Genomic DNA, 19,602 nt, shown 5'->3' with positions numbered 1-19,602 from the left:
ATACCACAGTACCACAGCAAAACTCAAACACTGCATTGAATAAAAGTGAACTCACACTTACCCGATATTGGATTTATATAGGTGTTGACATTAGATGCAACAAGTCATTCTTGGCCATGGAAGTTTAGAACAGGCCTAGAACTAGAACTAACTGATGTTTTAGTAAAGGTGGGGTCACTCAAAAGCTTTTCTCAGGCAGCAGGTCAGCTGCCTGTCTAGAAAAGCCCAATCAATCATGTGACAGTCAAATATTTAGTTGTTCTATGAATTTGTTTGATTTCTGTATTAAATTATTTATTTATTTAAAAAAATTATATACCGTCTAAAATCTGAGCAGTTTCCAAAACAAATATACATATTGTAAAATCATCACAACACATTATATATAAACATTGTCTGATCATTCCCTTCTTAAGCACTGTTTAACACACTACACAATTGCCAGGTATTCTTTCACATATGTCTTATATCATATTTACTTATATTTACATGTTTAATTTATGTCGTAGCATAATGATAATTTTGCACTAAACGGGTGATAATGCTATCAGCCGATTTTAAGGGGAAAACCAAAACAAATTTTGGTGGTGCTTATATTCGTTGGCTTTGAGCAACCCCATGATGGGCCTAAAAAATATTATCCCAGGACAAGCAGGCATGATATTCTCACATGTGGGTGACGTCATCTACGGAGCCCCGATGCGGAAGCATTTTCAAGCAAACTTGATTGAAGATTTAAGTTTGCTCTGCTGCTCCACGCATGCGTGCCTTCCTGCTCCACTAGGGGGCGCATCCCCTCGTAGTCTCCAGTTCAAAATTTTCTGCTGAGCCTAGAAGTCGTGCTTTTTCAGGCTCTGCCCCAACTGCCTTCTAGCACCGCGATTTTTCTTGTTTTTCCTCGTTTAAGTTGCTGTGTGCGAAATTTTTTTCTTCTTCAACTTGATTCCTGCTTCGTTTTGACCGACCCGGAGGCTTCCGTGGCCGCGTGGCTACTCGAGCCGCGGCCACTTCGATTCTATGTCCCGGCCTTTGACCGGCTTTAAAAAGTGCACCTGGTGCGAGCGGCTTCTTTCCATCACAGACCCGCATCGCCGGTGCATCCTCTGCCTGGGGGCCGCTCATCCAACCGACTCCTGCCCCCAGTGCGCTACTTTCCAGAACCGAGCCCTCCGTCGAAGGAAAGCCCGCATGGCGGATCTTTTCGCCCACCTCCGAACTCCCCCTCGGACCGGGGCCCCGGTCCGAGTTGCCAGGCTTTCACGGAGGGAGTCCGGGTCGAGGTCACCGATTCGACATCGATCGGTACCCCGAACCCCGGCATCGTCTACGAGGGGCTCCTCGAGACGTCGGAGATCCCCGACCCCGGAACACTTTCACAGTGCTTCCCCGGTCTCGGAACGTGGATCGGAGCAGGAACCTCGATACTCGAGGGAAGCCTCCCCGTCCTTCTCCACCCGACGGATGTCGCGTTCACCGACCCCACACGGGGCCTCGGGAACATCCCGCCCGTCCTTCACTCGCTTTATCCAGGACATGGGCCACGCTTTGGACTTAGACCTCCAGTCCGACTCCAGCTGTAGATTTTCAACATCTGCTCCACGACGGGTGGTTCTCATCCGAACCGACAACCAGGTAGCAATATACTACGTAAACAAACAAGGGGGAACAGGGTCTTGGCCCCTCTGTCGGGAAGCCCTGCGCCTCTGGAAATGGGCAATCTCCAACAACACCTTCCTCCGAGCGGTGTACATACAAGGAGAACAAAACTGTCTGGCGGACAGACTCAGCCGCCTCCTCCAGCCACACGAGTGGTCACTGCACTCTCAGACCCTACGACAGGTGTTCGAACAGTGGGGGACACCTCAAATAGATCTGTTCGCATCCCCCCACAATCACAAACTGCCTCTCTTCTGCTCCCGGATGTACTCCCCGGACCGGCTCGAGGCCGACGCCTTCCTCCTCGACTGGGAGGGAAGGTTCCTGTACGCGTTCCCACCGTTTCCTCTGATCCTGCGGACGCTTGTCCACCTGAAAACAGTACAAGCCACCCTGATCCTGATTGCTCCTCGCTGGCCACGCCAGCCTTGGTTTTCCCTTCTACTTCAACTCAGTGTCAGAGATCCACTGCCTCTGCCTCTGTTTCCCTCTCTACTGTCACAAGGTCAGGGTTCGCTGTTACATCCCAATCTTCAATCTCTTCATCTGAATGCTTGGTTTCTTTCCCCCTGACTGCTCTCCCCGTGTCTCAATCAGTCAAGGAGATATTGGAGGCCTCTAGAAAGACCTCGACGAGAACCTGCTACTCCCAAAAGTGGACCAGATTCTCAACCTGGTGCTCCTTCCACAGCCAGGACCCGGTGTCGGTCCCCGTCCCTCTGGTCCTTGACTATTTACTTCAATTATCTCATTCCGGCCTAAAGACCAACTCCATTCGAGTACACCTCAGTGCGATTGCGGCCTTTCATCAGCCCCTGGAAGGGAAAGCCCTCTCACTCCATCCCTTAGTCTCTCGCTTCATGAAGGGTCTTCTGAATGTCCACCCTCCTCTCAAACCCCCTCCGGTGGTTTGGGACCTTAACGTGGTTCTGGCTCAACTAATGAAACCTCCATTTGAGCCCCTAGACAAATGCCATCCAAAATTCCTCACTTGGAAGGTAATTTTCCTGCTCGCGCTCACTTCCGCCCGGCGGGTTAGTGAGTTACAAGCTCTGGTAGCGGACCCACCCTTCACGGTATTCCATCACGACAAGGTGGTACTCCGCACCCATCCAAAGTTCTTGCCTAAAGTAGTGTCTGATTTTCACCTCAATCAGTCCATTGTCTTGCCTGTGTTTTTTCCCAAGCCCCACTCTCACCCCGGAGAGGTGGCGCTCCATACTCTTGACTGTAAGAGAGCGTTGGCCTTCTACCTCCAACGCACTCAGTCACACCGGAAAGTCCCACAATTGTTTTTGTCCTTCGACCCAAACCGGTTAGGTCACCCAGTCTCCAAGCACACCTTGTCCAACTGGTTGGCCGATTGCATCTCCTTCTGCTACGTTCAGGCTGGTCTCACACTGCATGGTCGAGTAACGGGACACAAGGTCCGAGCGATGGCAGCCTCCGTAGCATTCCTCAGGTCCACACCTATTGAGGAAATCTGCAAGGCTGCCACGTGGTCTTCGGTTCATACTTTCACCTCCCACTACTGTCTGGACTCACTGTCCAGGAGCGATGGCCGGTTCGGCCAATCGGTTTTGCAAAATCTATTTGCTTAAATTGCCAACTTCCCTCCATCCCTTTTCAGTTAGCTTGGAGGTCACCCACATGTGAGAATATCATGCCTGCTTTTCCTGGGATAAAGCACAGTTACTTACCGTAACAGGTGTTATCCAGGGACAGCAGGCATATATTCTCACAACCCGCCCACCTCCCCGAGGTTGGCTTCTTTGCTAGTTAAGTGAACTGGAGACCACGAGGGGATGCGCCCCCTAGTGGAGCAGGAAGGCACGCATGCGTGGAGCAGCAGAGCAAACTTAAATCTTCAATCAAGTTTGCTTGAAAATGCTTCCGCATCGGGGCTCCGTAGATGACGTCACCCACATGTGAGAATATATGCCTGCTGTCCCTGGATAACACCTGTTACGGTAAGTAACTGTGCTTTTTGTGATCAAGCATACAAATTCATGGGTAAAACTTTAATTACGAAATAGTGAAGAACTCTCAGATACCTGTGCTGTTAAATCATAAGCGATTCTTTCTTAACAGCAAATGTATAGGTTGAAGATATCATTCATTGAGTTCTTTAAGTTCTTTTTTAGTCTACATTTTTCTAAAGTGCAAATGCTTAGTGCAACCAACTTAAATATAAAGTGCTATTGTGCTACTGAAATCCAAAACTGCACTTATCTTTGTAAATTGACTGTAGTAGTATGTTATACTCGGTTGTGCTCAACGGGACCCGTTTCACCTTGTATTCGGCTTCTTCAGAGGTCTTAATATAAGGGGTCTTAACAGCTACAAGAAACATAAGAATGTTAAACGATTGAATAACATTGTAAATATTTATCAGTTAAAACACTTACTTACTGGGCAGCTCTACTCCTCTGTTACAGAGTAGAAAATGGCACTGACACTGCTAGTACGCCACGCATGCGCTTAAGACAACACTTCATTAATTATTCATGATGCGCAAGTTTCGTTGTAACTGCAACCAACTGATGTTAAAAAATATTATAGAACATGTTGAAAAAAATATTATACAATCTAAACAATGATTAGAAAACTTGCGTGTCATGAATAATTAATGAAGTGTTGTCTTAAGCGCATGCGTGGCGTACTAGCAGTGTCAGCGCCATTTTCTACTCTGTAACAGAGGAGTAGAGCTGCCCAGTAAGTAAGTGTTTTAACTGATAAATATTTACAATGTTGTTCATTTGTTTAACATTCTTATATGTTTCTTGTAGTTGTTAAAGCCTTATATTAAGACCCCTGAAGAAGCCGAATACAAGGTGAAACGGGTCCCGTTGGGCACAACCGAGTATAACATACTACTACAGTCAATTTACAAAGATAAGTGCAGTTTTGGATTTCAGTAGCACAATAGCACTTTATATTTAAGTTGGTTGCACTAAGAATTTGCACTTTAGAAAAACGTAGAATAAAAAAGAACTTGAAGAACTCAATGAATGATATCTTCAACCTGTACATTTGCTGTTAAGAAAGAATTGTTTATGATTTAACAGCACAGGTATCTGAGAGTTTTTCACTATTTTGTAAATATTATCCTATCACAAGTCCTTATGCTTTGTTGATCTGTCGATTTGTGGACTTGTTTCCATTGTTTATTTTTGAGTGTTAAAACTTTAATTAGCAAGGTTTCTCCAAATTTAGGTTTTTCCGGTCAACCCTATTGTATCAGTGTTCCTTTGCAATTAATGTACTTTGTATGGGCTGCACACTGTCTGGAAAAAAGCAGTAATCTGGTTTCTCAGAAGCTCTTTCTAGACTGCCTGGGGCTAGATCCTGTAACTCAGCTGCTAAGGGTCTTCTGTTCTGCCCCATCCAGGATTATAGCTGGACTGACATTCGGTGCCCCTTTGAAAAGCGACGGGATGCAGCTTGCGTCTTTTGGGATAACGTGGTTTATATACTGGGTGGCTCGCAGCTTTTCCCAATCAAGCGGATGGATTGCTACAATGTTGTGAAGGACAGCTGGTATTCCAAACTGGGACCACCAACACCACGAGACAGTCTAGCTGCTTGTGCTGCCGAGGGCAAAATTTATACATCTGGTGGCTCAGAAGTAGGTATGTGCAATTTTGTTTTCTCTCTGTGCTTAATTAACTATTCTTAGTTTTTTGCCATTAAAGATTTAGTAATACTTTTGAATCTTACCTTCACCTATGGCTGATCCTGTGTTGTTTGCTGGAAGAACACAGGGTGGTGGCATGCTTGCTAGGTGATCCATAGAAGTGCTTTGTGCAGCACTGTGCTTCAGGCAGATGATAAAAACTTGGGATGTTTGTCAGGTTTTATGTGCAGTCAATAAAAATAATGTGAGCACCGTGATCCCATTTCTGTCAAGTCATAAAAAACTGACCAGAGCTATTCATAGCTGATTAAGTACAAGTAAATCAGGCTATTATGCTTAGTGTGGTCTTTACTGGCAGAGTTATAAACGCTCCAGCATGATTGTATTATGGCAGTTAATACCATAAGAATTCCATTAATGACTGGCCTGAAACGAGGCCCATCATTCATCTTAATGCCACCACCCTGCATTGGTGCTGCAGGATCAGTGTTTCAAACACTATCTACTCTTTGCTGAAAGAAAATCAATTTTAAAGCCAGTTTTCTGTGAAGAAGGGCAATTTACTCTCTGGAACTCTTTTCTTTCAGTTCTAAGCAACTGAACTGATGTTGCTGTTCCAGAGGTTCCTTCTCTGAGCAGGCTTCTATTTTGGCTAGAGAGATGTCCACTGTCTTCAGTTTTGTTTTGGCTGGAGTCAGATTTGTATGTCCAGCTAGTTAAGCCAGTTTGTGATTAATTGCATGTCTCCTTACCCCCCTCCTCTCATTTCTGTCACATAGATAGTCATCTGGAGTTGGTCTAAGCTCTATAGGTAGCTGGTCTGGTCATTGTCAATTTGACAGTTTTTAACTAGAGTGTTTTCCTATGTATTAAGTATAGCATTGATGCCTGCTAAGTAAAGTTTGTTAGATATTCTGTATGAACAGAGAAATTTTTGAGTAAGGATATTCATTTTATTTCTGTAGAAATGAGTCCTTTGTCAATCAGAACTTTGATGGAAGCTTTAAAAACAAATCTGAAGAAATGTGATGCAGTGTTTCCTCAAAGTTGTTTTATTGGCTAGATTTTACATGTTGTTGTAAGTGAAGACTGCCAATCAAGTGGAAAAAGCTTCATCCAAGGCCAGACAAATCATGGGTTGTATCCGTAGAAGCTTCGTCAGCTGTAAGCCCGAGGTCATAATGCCTTTGTACAGATCCATGCTGAGACCCCATCTGGAATATTGTGTACAATTCTGGAGGCCACATTATCAAAAAGACGTGCTGAGAGTTGAGTTGGTTCAGCAAATGGCCACCAGGATGGTCTAGGACTCAAGGATCTCCCATATGAGGAACAGCTGGGTAAGTTGCAGCTATACTCACTCAAGGAACGCAGAGAGAGGGGAGACATGATCGAGACATTCAAATATGTCACGGGCCGTATCAAGGTGGAAGAAGATCTCTTTTTTCTTAATAAACCCACGGCAACAAGAGGACATCCGTTGAAAATCAGGGGAGGGAAATTTCATGGCGATGCCAGAAAATATTTCTTCACCGAAAGGGTGGTTGATCGCTGGAATAATCTTCCACTAAAGGTAATTGAGGCCAGCAGTGTGCCAGATTTTAAGAAAAGATGGGATTGGCATGTGGGATCTCTTCATGGAGGAAGTTAGGGGGTGGGTCATTAGTGTGGGAAGACTAGATGGGCCGTGGCCCTTTTCTGCCATTATTTTCTATGTTTCTATATTTATATACCGTATAAGGCCTATACGGTTTACATAAAAACATACATAAGATTGGACATTACATTACATTACATTACGGATTTCTATTCCGCCTATACCTTGCAGTTCAAGGCGGATTACAAAAGATTTGACTGGACATTTTCCAGTGAAGATACACTTTTTTTTTTTTTTTTTAAACAGAAGAGATATAGCTGGAAAGATTCCGAGGGGATTTACAAGTTGGATAGCAAATTGACAGTGCAGAACTGTGTGATATAAACAAATAGATTACATTTGGAGTAGGTAAGATTACAATACTTTTCAGGGATCTGTTTACTTGGTAGGTGATTTGGGGAGGATTTTATAGGGGAGAATTATCTGGAGGTAGGTGAAGAGGGGTTAAGATATTTGGATGAATTTTTTGAAAAGCAGGGTTTTGATTTCTCCGGAATGTTTTGAGGTCGCCCATTGTCATCAGCAGGTTAGAGATGGAATGGTCGAGTTTTGCTGCTTGTGTTGCCAGAAGGTTGTCAAACATTTTCTTGCGCTGTGTGCCTTTGAGTGGGGGGAAGGCAAAAGGGTTCAGGGTTCTTGAGGTGAAGATCTGGTTTAAGCGGTTGTTTAGGTAGGAGGGGGAAGAGCCATTTAACGCTTTGAATAATAGGCAGTAGAATTTGAATTGAATTCGTGCTTGTATGGGTAGCCAGTGAGAGTCTAAGAAGGCAGTTGTAATGTGATCATATTTTCTCAGGGAGTAGATCAGTCTGAGGGCAGTGTTTTGTATGGTCTGAAGTTGTTTTATCATCATGGCAGGACAAGGTAGATAGAGGGAGTTGCAATAGTCCATTAAACCTAAGACTAGGGATTGGGTAATTAGTCTGAATTGTGCTGGATTGAAAAATTTTCTGACTTAACGTAGATTTCTCATAGTTAGAAAAGCTTTCTGGGTTGTCTTGTTGATTTGGGATTGCATTGTGCAGCATCTGTCTATCGTTACTCCTAGGAGTTTGAGTTCGGGTTGTATTGGGTATTTGGTATTTTTGATTTTCAGTTCTGTGATGGTAGGAGTTTTGGCCTTTTCGAGCAAAAGGAATTTTGTTTTTTCTGAGTTTAGTTTCAGTTTGTGGTCCATCATCCATTTATCCACTGTATCTAGGGTTGTTTCTAGCTTTGTTGTGGTGGTGGTCTCTGATGGGTCGAAGGGGAGGAGTATGGTGATATCGTCTGTGTAGCTGAAGGATGTGACATTTAGGTTGTCTAAAGTGGCTCCTAGGGAGGAAATAAAGAGGTTGAAGAGCATAGGTGAGAGAGGTGATCCTTGTGGAACTCCGCAGGGATTGGACCATGGTTCTGATTTGATATCATTGGATTTTACCCTATAGGTTCTTGATTTGAGGAATCCTTGAAACCAATTGTGGACCTTGCCTGAGATCCCTATGGCGTCAAGTATCTATAGTAATAAGGAGTGGTCAACTAGGTCAAATGCTGCGGAGAGGTCAAGCTGAATTAACATCATCTTTTTTCCTTTACTGATGTGTTGTCGGGCTGTATCTAGTAGTGAGACAAGTAATGTTTCTGTGCTGTGGTTGGTTCGAAATCCTGATTGTGAGGGGTGAAGAAGGTTGTGTTTTTCCAGGTAGTTGGTGAGGTATTGTGCAACTAGGCCTTCTATTATTTTAACGTATATCGGTATTGAAGCGATAGGTCTGTAGTTGGAGGGGCTATCTATTGGGCCTTTGTGATCTTTCATGATTGGGGTGATTAAGATCTCACCTAGGTCCTGAGGGAATTGGCCTTCTGTCAATGTGGTTTGAATCCATAGCATAAAGTTGGCTTTGAAAGTGGTGGAAGCGTTTGATAACAGGTAGGTGGGGCAATTATTTAGGTCGCTGGAAGCATGGCTGTATTTATTGTAGAGTCTGTTCATATCCGACCAAAGTAGGATTGGGAAGTTGGACCAGCTTCTGTCTGCTACGATGGCTTCACCTGTTGAGGGGTTTGTTGTTATCTTTTCGAGATGGGTGTGTGTGTTGATGAATGCGGTTCTGATATTGGTGATCTTGTTTTTGAAATGGTCTGCTAGTTGGATGGCTGTCGGTGGGTAGGTTCCTTGAGTAGCTAGGTAAGGTTTGGTGTCAGTGAGGTTCTTTACTAGATTGAATAGCTTTTTTGTGTCTGGGGTTTTTGTGCCTATCAATTTGGAGTAGTAGGCTTTCCGTTTTTCCTTGAGTTTGGTCTTGTATTGGTTAATTTGATTTCTCCATGCTGTTTTAGTGTGTTCTAAGCTCTTATTTTTTTTCCATTCTCTTTCTAGTTGTCTGCAGAGCTTTTTTGATTGGTGAAGTTCGGAGTCGAACCATTTATCTGATTGTCTGCAGATTTTGAATTTTGATTTTTCTGGGGCTAGCTCATTCAGGATGGTTTCGCTTATGGCTCGCCATTGGGGTATGAATTCGTTGGGGGCTATATTGGTGATAACGGGGTCTGCTTTGTCCCAGAATGTGGAGGGTTCGGTTTTTTGGCGTGCTTTGAAGGAAGTTTTGGGTGGAGGTAGCTTGTTATTGCGTTGAGGCCAGTTGATGTTAAAGATGTATTTATAGTGATCTGACCAGAGGGAGGGGTGCCAGGCCCCATTTGAGATATGGATTTCGGGTTTGTGAGGGTGTTGGGTCATGTAAGCAGCGACATCTAGTTGGTGGCCTTTTTCGTGTGTGGGTTGGGGGTTGAGGATCTGGTAGTTAAGTGCTTTGAGGTGTGATCTTCTAGATGGAGGTTTATGTCTCCTAGGAGTAGGTTATGAGGTGATGTTAGGGAGTTCTGGTAAATAAATTCTTCAAGAGCTTGTTTGTTATCATTCCATTTTACTGGTGTTGAGTAACAAAGGATGCATGTTAGTGTTCCTATGAGAGAGTCGTCGGATAGTTGACAGGCTAGGAGGTCTAGGTGGGGGATGGAATGTTTGTTTAGGGTCTTTATATTGATGTTGTTTTTGAGTATGATGGCTAGACCTCCACCACGGTTTTTTTCTCTGCAGACCAATTCTATTTTGTAACCCATTGGGCAGAATTCTGTGATGTTGGGATCGAAGTCCGAGGTTAGCCAGGTTTCGGATAGGAATAAGCAGCTTAGTTGTTTTTTAACTATCCAGTCCTTAATAAGGTCTGCTTTTGTGCTTATTGATCTGATGTTCATATATGCACAGGATAATGTGGTGTTGAATGTTTGAGGAGAGGGTGTGCAGTTTGGCTGAAGGAGATTTTTTTTGGTTTGTGGATGATAGTTGTGGTCTGATGTTCTTGGTTTTGGGGGTGGTCTTTTTCCCCAGCTAGTAGGTATGCTGATATGGTTGAATGAGGAGCAATCTATCAAGTTTCTGGGAGAGTATAGTTTTCTGGTAGGTAGAGGGAGCCTGTAGGATTCTGATAAGGTTGGGATAGAGGATGTATGATACCCTTCTGTTTTTCTGTTGGTTAGCAGTAGGAAAAGCAGAAGGTGGACGAGTACGCTTGTAGAAAAACCTGGAGACATAGTGATTTTTGTGTGGAGAGCGGGAGGTTCTGCAGTTTGGTACTTGGTGTGAGGAGCGAGAGTCTGGGAGGTGTAGGGAGGTTGCTATATAGGAATAAGTAGAACTAACAATGGAATATAAGAGTTTCAGCTATAGCAGTTTGTCTATGCTTGTCCAGTTATTTTGGAGATAAACAGTACTATCAACTTATCAGGCTATTTGGAAGACAGAAATGCTATACAGGAATATGCAGAAACTATCAAAGTTATATCAGGCTATTTTGGAAGACAGACAATGCTATATAGGAAAATGCAGAAACTATCAGAGTTACACAGGAGTGTCAGCATTGATGGGTGCAGTATATTGATGTCGGTTTTAGTGGATTGATATACTTATCAGAACGTTTTTTCGCTTCAACAAGTGTCGCTTCACAAAGGCGCTCACTAAGGCACATGCGCCTTTGCTGTGCGCCTTAGCTGGCGCGCCGAACGGCTGCGCACCATTCCCTTGGTGTAGTTTTGCCGACCTGGGGGGGCGGAGCTGGCTCACACGCCCGGCTGGAGGGGGGACGGTTTCAGTGTAGGCTCCGTGGAGGAGCCCGGCCCCGATCTTCAATTAGCTGCCGATTGCAGCTTGAGGTAGCCCGAGGAGCTCTGTGGAAGAGCCAGAAGCAAAAAGAAAAAAAAGAAAAAAAAAAAAAACAAAAGAAACTCTGTGGAGGAGCTGGAACAGAGTTTCTGAACGCTGCCGACTACAGGTTCAATTGTGGGAGCTGTTCCCTTGGTGTAGTTTCGCCGATCTGGGGGGGCGGAGCTGGCTCACATGCCCGGCTGGAGGGGGGGGGCGGTTTTAGTGTAGGCTCCGTGGAGGAGCCCGGCCCCGATCTTCAATTAGCTGCCAATTGCATGCATGTTCAATAAAGAGAAGAACACTTTACTCTTCAAAAATCATATCATACAAATCAAAAAAATCTATTGCGTTACGGCATAAGCAGGTACAGTATAATCTCGTTATAACGGACTTCAAGGGACCTGGAAAAACAGTCCGTTGTATCCAGAGTCCATTATATCCAGAGTTGCATTTTTTTTAAAACTTTATTTAGGTCAACTTGAAACAACGTACAATCAATGAACAACAGTCACTGCACAAGTACATTGGCAACATCAATAACAAAACTTAGCAAAACATTGGTATGGTACGAAATGATTGCAAAACCAGAACACTAAAAGATGTTCTAAAGCAGTGTTCTTCAACTGCTGGTCCGTGGACTGGTGCCGGTCCGCAGAAATTTCCTTCCGTTCCACAGGGCTGGCAGTGCATTGGGCCCGAGACAGTGTTCTTCAGCCGCCGGTCCACAGTGCGATCGATGCGTTATCTTCGGGCCTGCTCCCTCTTCCTAAGTGCTGCAGTGCACAAAGACATAGGCAGCGGCTCCTAAGCACTTCCTGTGCCTGAACCGGAAGCCTTCTCTCTGACTTTGCAATGTCAGAGAGAAGACTTCTGAATGAGGCGCGTAGAGCCACTGCCCACATCTTTGTGCACTGCAGCACATTGAGGAAAGAGGAAGCTGGCCCGAAGATAACACCGGGGGCAGCATAAAATGGCCAGGAGGGAGAAGGCCAGAAGGTAAGGCACAGCATGGAGGGAGGGAGACAACAAAGGTAGGGGGAATGATTTTAGTTTTAAATTTAGTGATTGAATTGTGTCAGTTTTGAGAATTTTCATCTGCTGTCTATATTTTGCATTGTTCAGGAAGGAATGCATTTGTTTCTTTTTCTCTGGGGTTGTACTACATGCAGAGTCTTGAATCTTAGAGTTTGGTTTTTATAAATTTTTTTTTTTTTTTTTTTTTTTTAAAGACAATCCAAACTTTATTGATATTGATTCTCATTTTAAACAATTCAAAAAAATTGCAAAAAAAAACCAAACAAAAAACCCCAAACCCTCCCCCCCAACCAATTCGATATTTAAGTCAGAATAAAGAATGCATAAAGACTGAATCAAAGGATTCTGCTTTAACTGAACTGCCACAGGCAGAAATTAGTATATCTATTCTAACAAGCCATGTGTTAAATTTACATTTTTGTACAGTTTTCAACTAAAGATATGCACCAGTTTCATATATCTGGAAGAGAACTACACTTTAATCTTCATGCACTTTGGCCTCCAGCGGTTTCAGGTTCTTTAATTGCTTGAGGATCTCCTGCCAATCCTTCAGTGTACTCTCTTGAGTTAGTGGTAGTTAAAATTTCCTCACACAAATTGTTTCTCTGTTGCTCTTCTACTATTTTCTCCATCATATCTGTCATAACAGTTGTTATCCAGGGACAGCAGGCAGCTATTACCACATATGGGTGACGACATGGTTTGTATATATTAGTACTTTTAGTGTTTGGTCCTGTATTTGCATGGGGTTCTGTTTTCTGGTAGGAATGAATGTTGAGAAGCATACAGTATGCTTTTTGTAGTTTAATTTTGTGGTTAACCATTATGTGTTGTTAATAAGATTATATTGTGTGTGTGTATTTATGAAAAATGAATGGGAAAAATGGTGTTACAATTAGTACTATTATGAGGGCAGGATCTGGGGTGGAGATTGAGTAGAGATGGGCGGAGTCTGGCCCATGACTTAGCCTAGTGTTCTTCAACTGCCGGTTTGTGTGCCGGTCCACGAAATAATTATTTTTTTTCCGCCGGTCCATAGGTGTCAAAAGGTTGAAGAACACTGTTCTAAAGCATTTTCGCACTGTACTGAAAAGAAAAATAATCTATCATTTTCTTCTGGGATGCATTTTGATACTGTAGCACCGGCACGCCATGCGTCTTTTAGGTGGAGCCTGCATGTCCATTATAGCCGAACAAACTACAGCTAAAAGGGGCTCTGGGGATCAAATTGGTTGGCCGTTATATCTGAAAGTCCATTATATGTGAGTCCACTGTATGCGATGATTTTCTGTATGTTTATAAAGGCGCATGGCCGGGACCAGCGGACCTCATCCGCTATAGGCGAGGTTCTGTTATAAGCGAGTCCGTTATAATGAGATTATACTGTAGTAACATTTATACATTATCTCATCATAAGAAAGCATTTACAAATAGTTGCGTTTTCAACAGTTTTTTTGAATCCTAACCTAACTGCACATAAGCGTAGAGCTCCCAGCAAAGCAATCCAAAGCTTTGCACCCCCCTGCTGACAGCTTAGTGTCACCAATTTGGAATGGGAGATTATCATCCTAGTACCCAGACTTAATTTCATACTATGTTCTGACCTCAAACACCTTCTAGGATGATACATTTAAAATATTCATTGTAAAACAATAGGGGATGCATGATATAATATCTGATGTACTATCAACAGAATTTTATAGTGCACTCTTTGTTAGATTGGCAGCCAACGTAACTGCTTTAAAATGGGCGTACCGGTAATTAATCTTGCTGCAGAATTAACAAGATGCTGCAGTGCCCTTATCTTCACTTTTGCTACTTCCAAATACAGTGGTACCTTGGATTACAAGCATAATCCGTTCCAGGAGCATGCTCGTAATCCAAAATGCTCGTTTATCAAAGCAGTTCCCCCTAGAAAATAGTGGCAACACCAAAGATTCATTAAAAAACCCGGGGTCTGTACCTGTCAGATGCCGGGTGCTGCAGCGCCGTCTCCTCCATCCACCTCCTCTGTCCGTCATCCGAAGAAGAACCCCACAGTGCCGCTTCGGAGGGGATGCCTCTAATATCTGCCAGCCGCCGGAGAATCCCGCAGTGCCGCTTCAGAGGGATGCCTCCTCCATCTGCTGGCTAGCCCTCCATGTCGGATGCCAGCCGCATGCAGGAGAGCCCCCACCCGAGCCCACGCAGCCGAGCGCCACCCCACCCGCATACCACGCACGACACGCACCTTGTGTCACACACAACGGCACCCGGCCGTGCAGGCCCAGACAGAGGTCCTCCAACCTGCGGAAGGCACCCGACGTGGAAGGCTGACCAGAAGACGGAAGAGGAATCCCCTGAAGTGGCGCTTCCTGGACTGCAAGTGCTCGTTTATTGGGGCAGTGCTCGGTTTGTGAGTCAAAAGTTTGCTGAGTGTTTTGCAAAACACTCGCAAACCAGGTTACTCGCAAACCGAGGTTCCACTGTACAATGCATTGCAATAGTCTACCCCAGTGTTATTCAACTACCGGTCTGTGGACTGGTGTCAGTCCACAGAAATTTCCTGCCAGTCCACAGGGCCAGCACGTGCATCGGACCTGAGACAGTGGTCTTCAACCGCTGGTCCACAGTGCGATCAATGCAGCGTTATTTTCTGGCCAGCTCTCTTTTCCTCACTGCTGCAGTGCACAAAGCCACAAGCAGCAGTTCCTACGCGCATCCTGCGCCTGAACCAGAAGCCTTCTCTCTGACATCGCAACGTCAGATGGAAGGCTTCCAGATGAGCTGCAGGACGTATGAGGAGCCGCTGCCCACGGGCTTTGTACACTGCAGCAATGAGGAAGAGGGAGCAGGCCAGAAGATAACACCGGGAGCGGCATAAAATAGCCAGGTGGGAGCAGGCCAGAAGGTAAGGCACCTTATTGAAGCACAGCATGGGGGGAGGGAGACAACAAAGGTAGGGGGAATGATTTTATTTTTGAATTTAGTGATTCATTTGTGTCAATTTTGAGAATGTACATCTGTTGTCTGTATTTGGCACTGTTCAGGAAGAAATGCATTTGTTTCTTTTTTTTCTGGGGTTGTACTGCATGCAAAGTCTTACATCTTAGGGGTTTTTTTTGTATATATTAGTACTTTTAGTTTTTGATCCCATATTTGCATAGGGGTTATCTATTTTCTGGTAGGAATGACTGTTGAGAAGCATACAGTGTGCTTTCTGTAGTTTAATTTTGTGGTTAACCATTATGTGTTGTTAATAAGATTATATTGTGTGTATATATGAAAAATGAATGGATAAAATAGTGCTGCAATTATTACTATTATAGGGGCGGAGATTGGGTGGGGTCTGACAGCAGAAAAGGGCCACTGGCCCAACAAGTCTGCCCACTCTAAGGACCCTCCGCCTAAGCACTCCGCCTAAGCCAAGTTGCAGACCATTGTTCCAGTAAGAGTAGGTCCTGTGTCATACTGTCGGGCATTGTGCTTTTGCCCACTATGTTGCACGGTTTAGCGTCGTTGGCAAATAATGCAATTTTACCTCGAAGTCCGTGAGGCAGGTCCTGTACAAAGATATTAAATAGGATGGGACCCAAGACCGAGCCCTGCGGCACTCCACTTCGCCTGTGTTTTGGATTTTATCTCAAAATCCGTGAGGCAGGTCCTGTACAAAGATATTAAATAGGATGGGACCCAAGATCGAGCCCTGCGGCACTCCACTTCGCCTGTGTTTTGGATTTTATCTCAAAGTCCGTGAGGCAGGTCCTGTACAAAGATATTAAATAGGATGGAACCCAAGACCGAGTCCTGCGGCACTCCACTTAGCCTGTGTTTTGGATTTCGGCCGCTTAATGTGGAGAAGCTATGTCTGTGCAATACAGAAGCAAACACGCCAGTAAGCAGAACAGTGTCTGAAGGGGGAGGTTAAAGGAGATTTAAAGTGATTTTTGTAGAATAGGAGATTTGGTTGGTTTTGTTGTAATAAACTCCATAATTACTTTCAAATTTAAATCTACAAAGCAGGACTATGACAAGGGTTATGCTATATACCAGTGTTCTTCAACCGCCGGTCCACCACGAAATAATTCTTTTATTTCCGCTGGTCCATAGGTGTAAAAAGGTTGAAGAACACTGGTCTACCCTACTTAAAATTAATGCTTGTACCACAGTACGAAAATCATAATTTTGAAGTGTTGGTTTTAACTTGTACAACATTTGCAAATGCATATATCCTACCTGAATTGTCTTCAGTATTTGTTTTTCCATGGTCAATGCACTATCCAAACACCCCCCCCCCAGCACATTCATCTCTTTTTTAACCACCAATCGATCTCCTGTCACAGTTGCACTTTATATCAAATCTATCTCGTTGATTTTTAATTTTTTTTTTTACAATCATCACCTCTGTTTTGTTCACGTTCAGTTTGAGATCATGCTTATTCATCCATTCCACAATCTGTTCCATATAACCATACAGACTGCTCTACTTTGGGAACATCGTCAAAGACAGGAGAGGGGGAGTATATCATCTGTGTACAACCTGTACTGTACTCCTAAAAGTATGGCAGAGAGGGCCGAGCCCTGAGGTACGCCTCTATTGACTTCCACGATCCTAAAAACATCTACTCCACTTCTTACTCTGAATGATCTGCCTCCTAAATAGGAGGCAAACCATTGCAAAACCTCCTCATCGAATCCTAATTTCTTCAACTTCAATAAGAAAATGTCCATATTAACTGTATCAAAAGCTCCAGATACATCAAGTGACACTACATCAAGCGGAGCCTCCCAGAGCCATCTGAGGTTTCTTTTCCAGACTTTGGAGTCTGGTTCTATTTTGATTCCTTGACTGTTTAAAGAACGCAGCTTCCAAACCTCAGATGTGGTTTCAGTGCTGTAGAGAGCTATAGTAGTTAAAAATTAGCCTGGCTACACTGTATGTTATACAACTGACAATTTTCAGGAATACAATCGTAATAGCTAATAAATATATGTCAAACACGTATTGTAGATACTATTATCTACAATACGTGTTTGACATATATTTATTATACACTGTATGTTATACATGCCACAGATCTGCCACTTAGTTTATGAATTTTGTTCTGCTGTACTGGGGGGTATAATTTCCTCTGGTGTGGAAGTCGATGAGTAAGACATTGTTACCACACTGGCTTTCCCATGGCAGGCTCAGTTGCTGGGGTGCAGAAGGAAGTGCTGTTATCAGTTGATGATTGTGCTGTTGACTTTTGTCACACATTTCAATGTCATCAATTGAGGTCCCTTCGGTCACTCAATGACTGTCACTTCTGGTCATTCAACTCCTCTCTGTAAAAGGCACTAGGGATCTTGGTCAGACTCAGGCTGTCTTCCTATAAGTCCCTTAGTAGTGGGTGATAGAACATACATCCTGTCACATACCCTCCCCCTCAGCTCAACTGCTGGGGTTGAGTTCTCATCCTCATGGTCTGCTATTCGGGATAAGTAATCAGCATTCACATGCGCTTTTTCTTCTGTATGAACTGCCTTAAATCAATAAGCCCTGGAAGGTTAAATATCACTTCATCAATTGGGCATTACAATTTTTCATTAGGTGAAGCATCTTAAGGAGGGCCTGATTACAACAGTAAATTGTTGATCCAGGAGGTAGTATTACAAAGTTTCTACAGCCCAGTTAACTTCTAAGTGCTTTCTTTCTGTAGTGGAGTGCCATTGCTCCACCTTGGATAATTTTCGACTAAGAAACATCACAGGATGTTCATTGAACTCGTTCCCCTGGCTCAGTATGGCTCCCAAACCAGCCCCCGAGCCATCTGTCTGTAAGATAAATTCTTGGTTGAAAATGTTTCTTAAAACAGGTTCCACAAACTTATTTTTTAAAAATCCCCTAATGCCTCTCTCCCTGTATGGGGGAGGCTTTGTATTGTCCAATTTTAAGTATCTTCAAAGGTATTTTATTCTATATTACCAGCCCTGTACACCAGCTCCTGGTTTCATCTGATGCTTAGTGTGGTCTGAAAGCAGTGGCTTGGTCCAGCTATTGTTTTGACTCTAACTCAGTGAACAAGAGAATTAAGCACACCACTGGTGAAATCCCTTTCCTCAAAGCAATCTCCATTTACCACTACCCTCTGTTGTCTTCCACTCAACCAGTTCCTGACCCAGCCCGTCACTTTGGGGGTTCATCCCGAGGGAACTCAGTTTATTTATTAGACATCTATGTGGAAAACTGTCAAAGGCTTTGCTACATTTAGCGCACTCCCTCTGTCTAATTCTCTGGTCACCCAGTCAAAGAAATTGATCAGATTTGTCTGACAAGACCTACCTCTAGTGAATCCATGTTGCCTCCGGTCCTGTAATCCACCGAATTCCAGCCTGAGATCTTTACAGGCCTTTCTGGTGGAGTGACCTTTTCTTAGGTTCCCTTCTCACTTCCTTAGCCTCCTGAAGGGACATTCAGTGCCTACTCTTGGCATTTCTGTTTGCTTGTGTTGTCTGCATCTTCCTGGGCTGCCTGGCTGGCTATGGGATTCTTTTCTTCTCCAGGCTGGGTCCGATAGTCTGGCCTGTGGACTTCAGTGAGGATTCCTATCTCTGGGGTTTTCTTGTTTCCCTCACCTTTATGGCTGGTCATAACTTGGTCTCTGCTAGGGGTAACGCAGTCTGTGGGCAGTTTTACTGACCAAGTGAGACTGGTTCCAGATAATCTAAATGTCCTTCAGACATCTTTCCGGTGCTTCTAGTTGGCCATAGCTTTCTAGTGCATTCTGCTGCTTTGGAGGAGGAAACAAGTGCAATTTAGAGAAGGCATTATGATACCTCTTGGTCTTCTGCACTTAAGTTTCATTTTGGCACTGCACAAGACTATCGCATCTTTCAGATGCAGCTGTGGCTCCTTTGCTTAGCACAGGGCCTGTGTGTTTATTGGCTGTTTACAGACAGCATCTTAAATTGGTAGGGTGTGCCTTTACAGCATGGTTTCTCCTTTTTCTTTCCTTGATATTGTCCCTACGTCCTGTTTTACAATGTGGTTCTTCTATTCTCTCAGGTGCTCGGCCTCTTCTGTATTGTGGTTCTTCCCTCCTTGCAGTGATTCCTTACCTGTGGCATGTGCCCGCATGGTGATCTACAGGAATTGCTGTGTCCTGTCGGCAACAATTCTTTGTTGCTCTGTGGTTTGGCTGCAATGGGATTTCTTCAGCTCCAAAGCTGGCAGCTGGCCTTTCCATCTTACGGAGTTTCTAGGATACTCCCCAATTCCGTTGCATGCGCTTAGCATTCCTGGGTAGCAGAGTTAGTCGGGTCATGAGTGCCTCCTAACAGGTGGCTGCCTGCCTTTCCATCATCTTGTTCATGTCTAAGGTTTTCAGTGCCACTTTCTTCAACAGTGGCTTCAGAGGCGGCATACATTTAAATGACTTCCTGTGTGGCATCATTAGCGTTGACTACAGATGT

The 19,602-nt window shown here is 44.1% G+C and overlaps 1 protein-coding gene across 2 annotated transcripts in view; it reads left to right on the top strand.

Annotated features, from left to right (window-relative positions):
- KLHL7 (kelch like family member 7) overlaps positions 1–19,602 on the top strand; it is a 141,874-nt gene that overhangs the window by 100,106 nt on the left and 22,166 nt on the right. For both annotated transcript variants that reach the window (XM_033930879.1, XM_033930878.1), the window contains exon 8: positions 5,048–5,288. In XM_033930879.1, coding sequence (XP_033786770.1) covers positions 5,048–5,288 — 241 coding nt within the window. The remainder of the gene's footprint in view (positions 1–5,047; positions 5,289–19,602) is intronic.

The sequence above is a fragment of the Geotrypetes seraphini genome, chromosome 2 (genome assembly GCF_902459505.1).
Source record: "Geotrypetes seraphini chromosome 2, aGeoSer1.1, whole genome shotgun sequence".
In the NCBI taxonomy this organism is placed as follows: domain Eukaryota; kingdom Metazoa; phylum Chordata; class Amphibia; order Gymnophiona; family Dermophiidae; genus Geotrypetes; species Geotrypetes seraphini.
The sequence above is the reverse complement of the archived record's forward strand: the minus strand, read 5'-3'. Positions and strand labels throughout refer to the sequence as shown.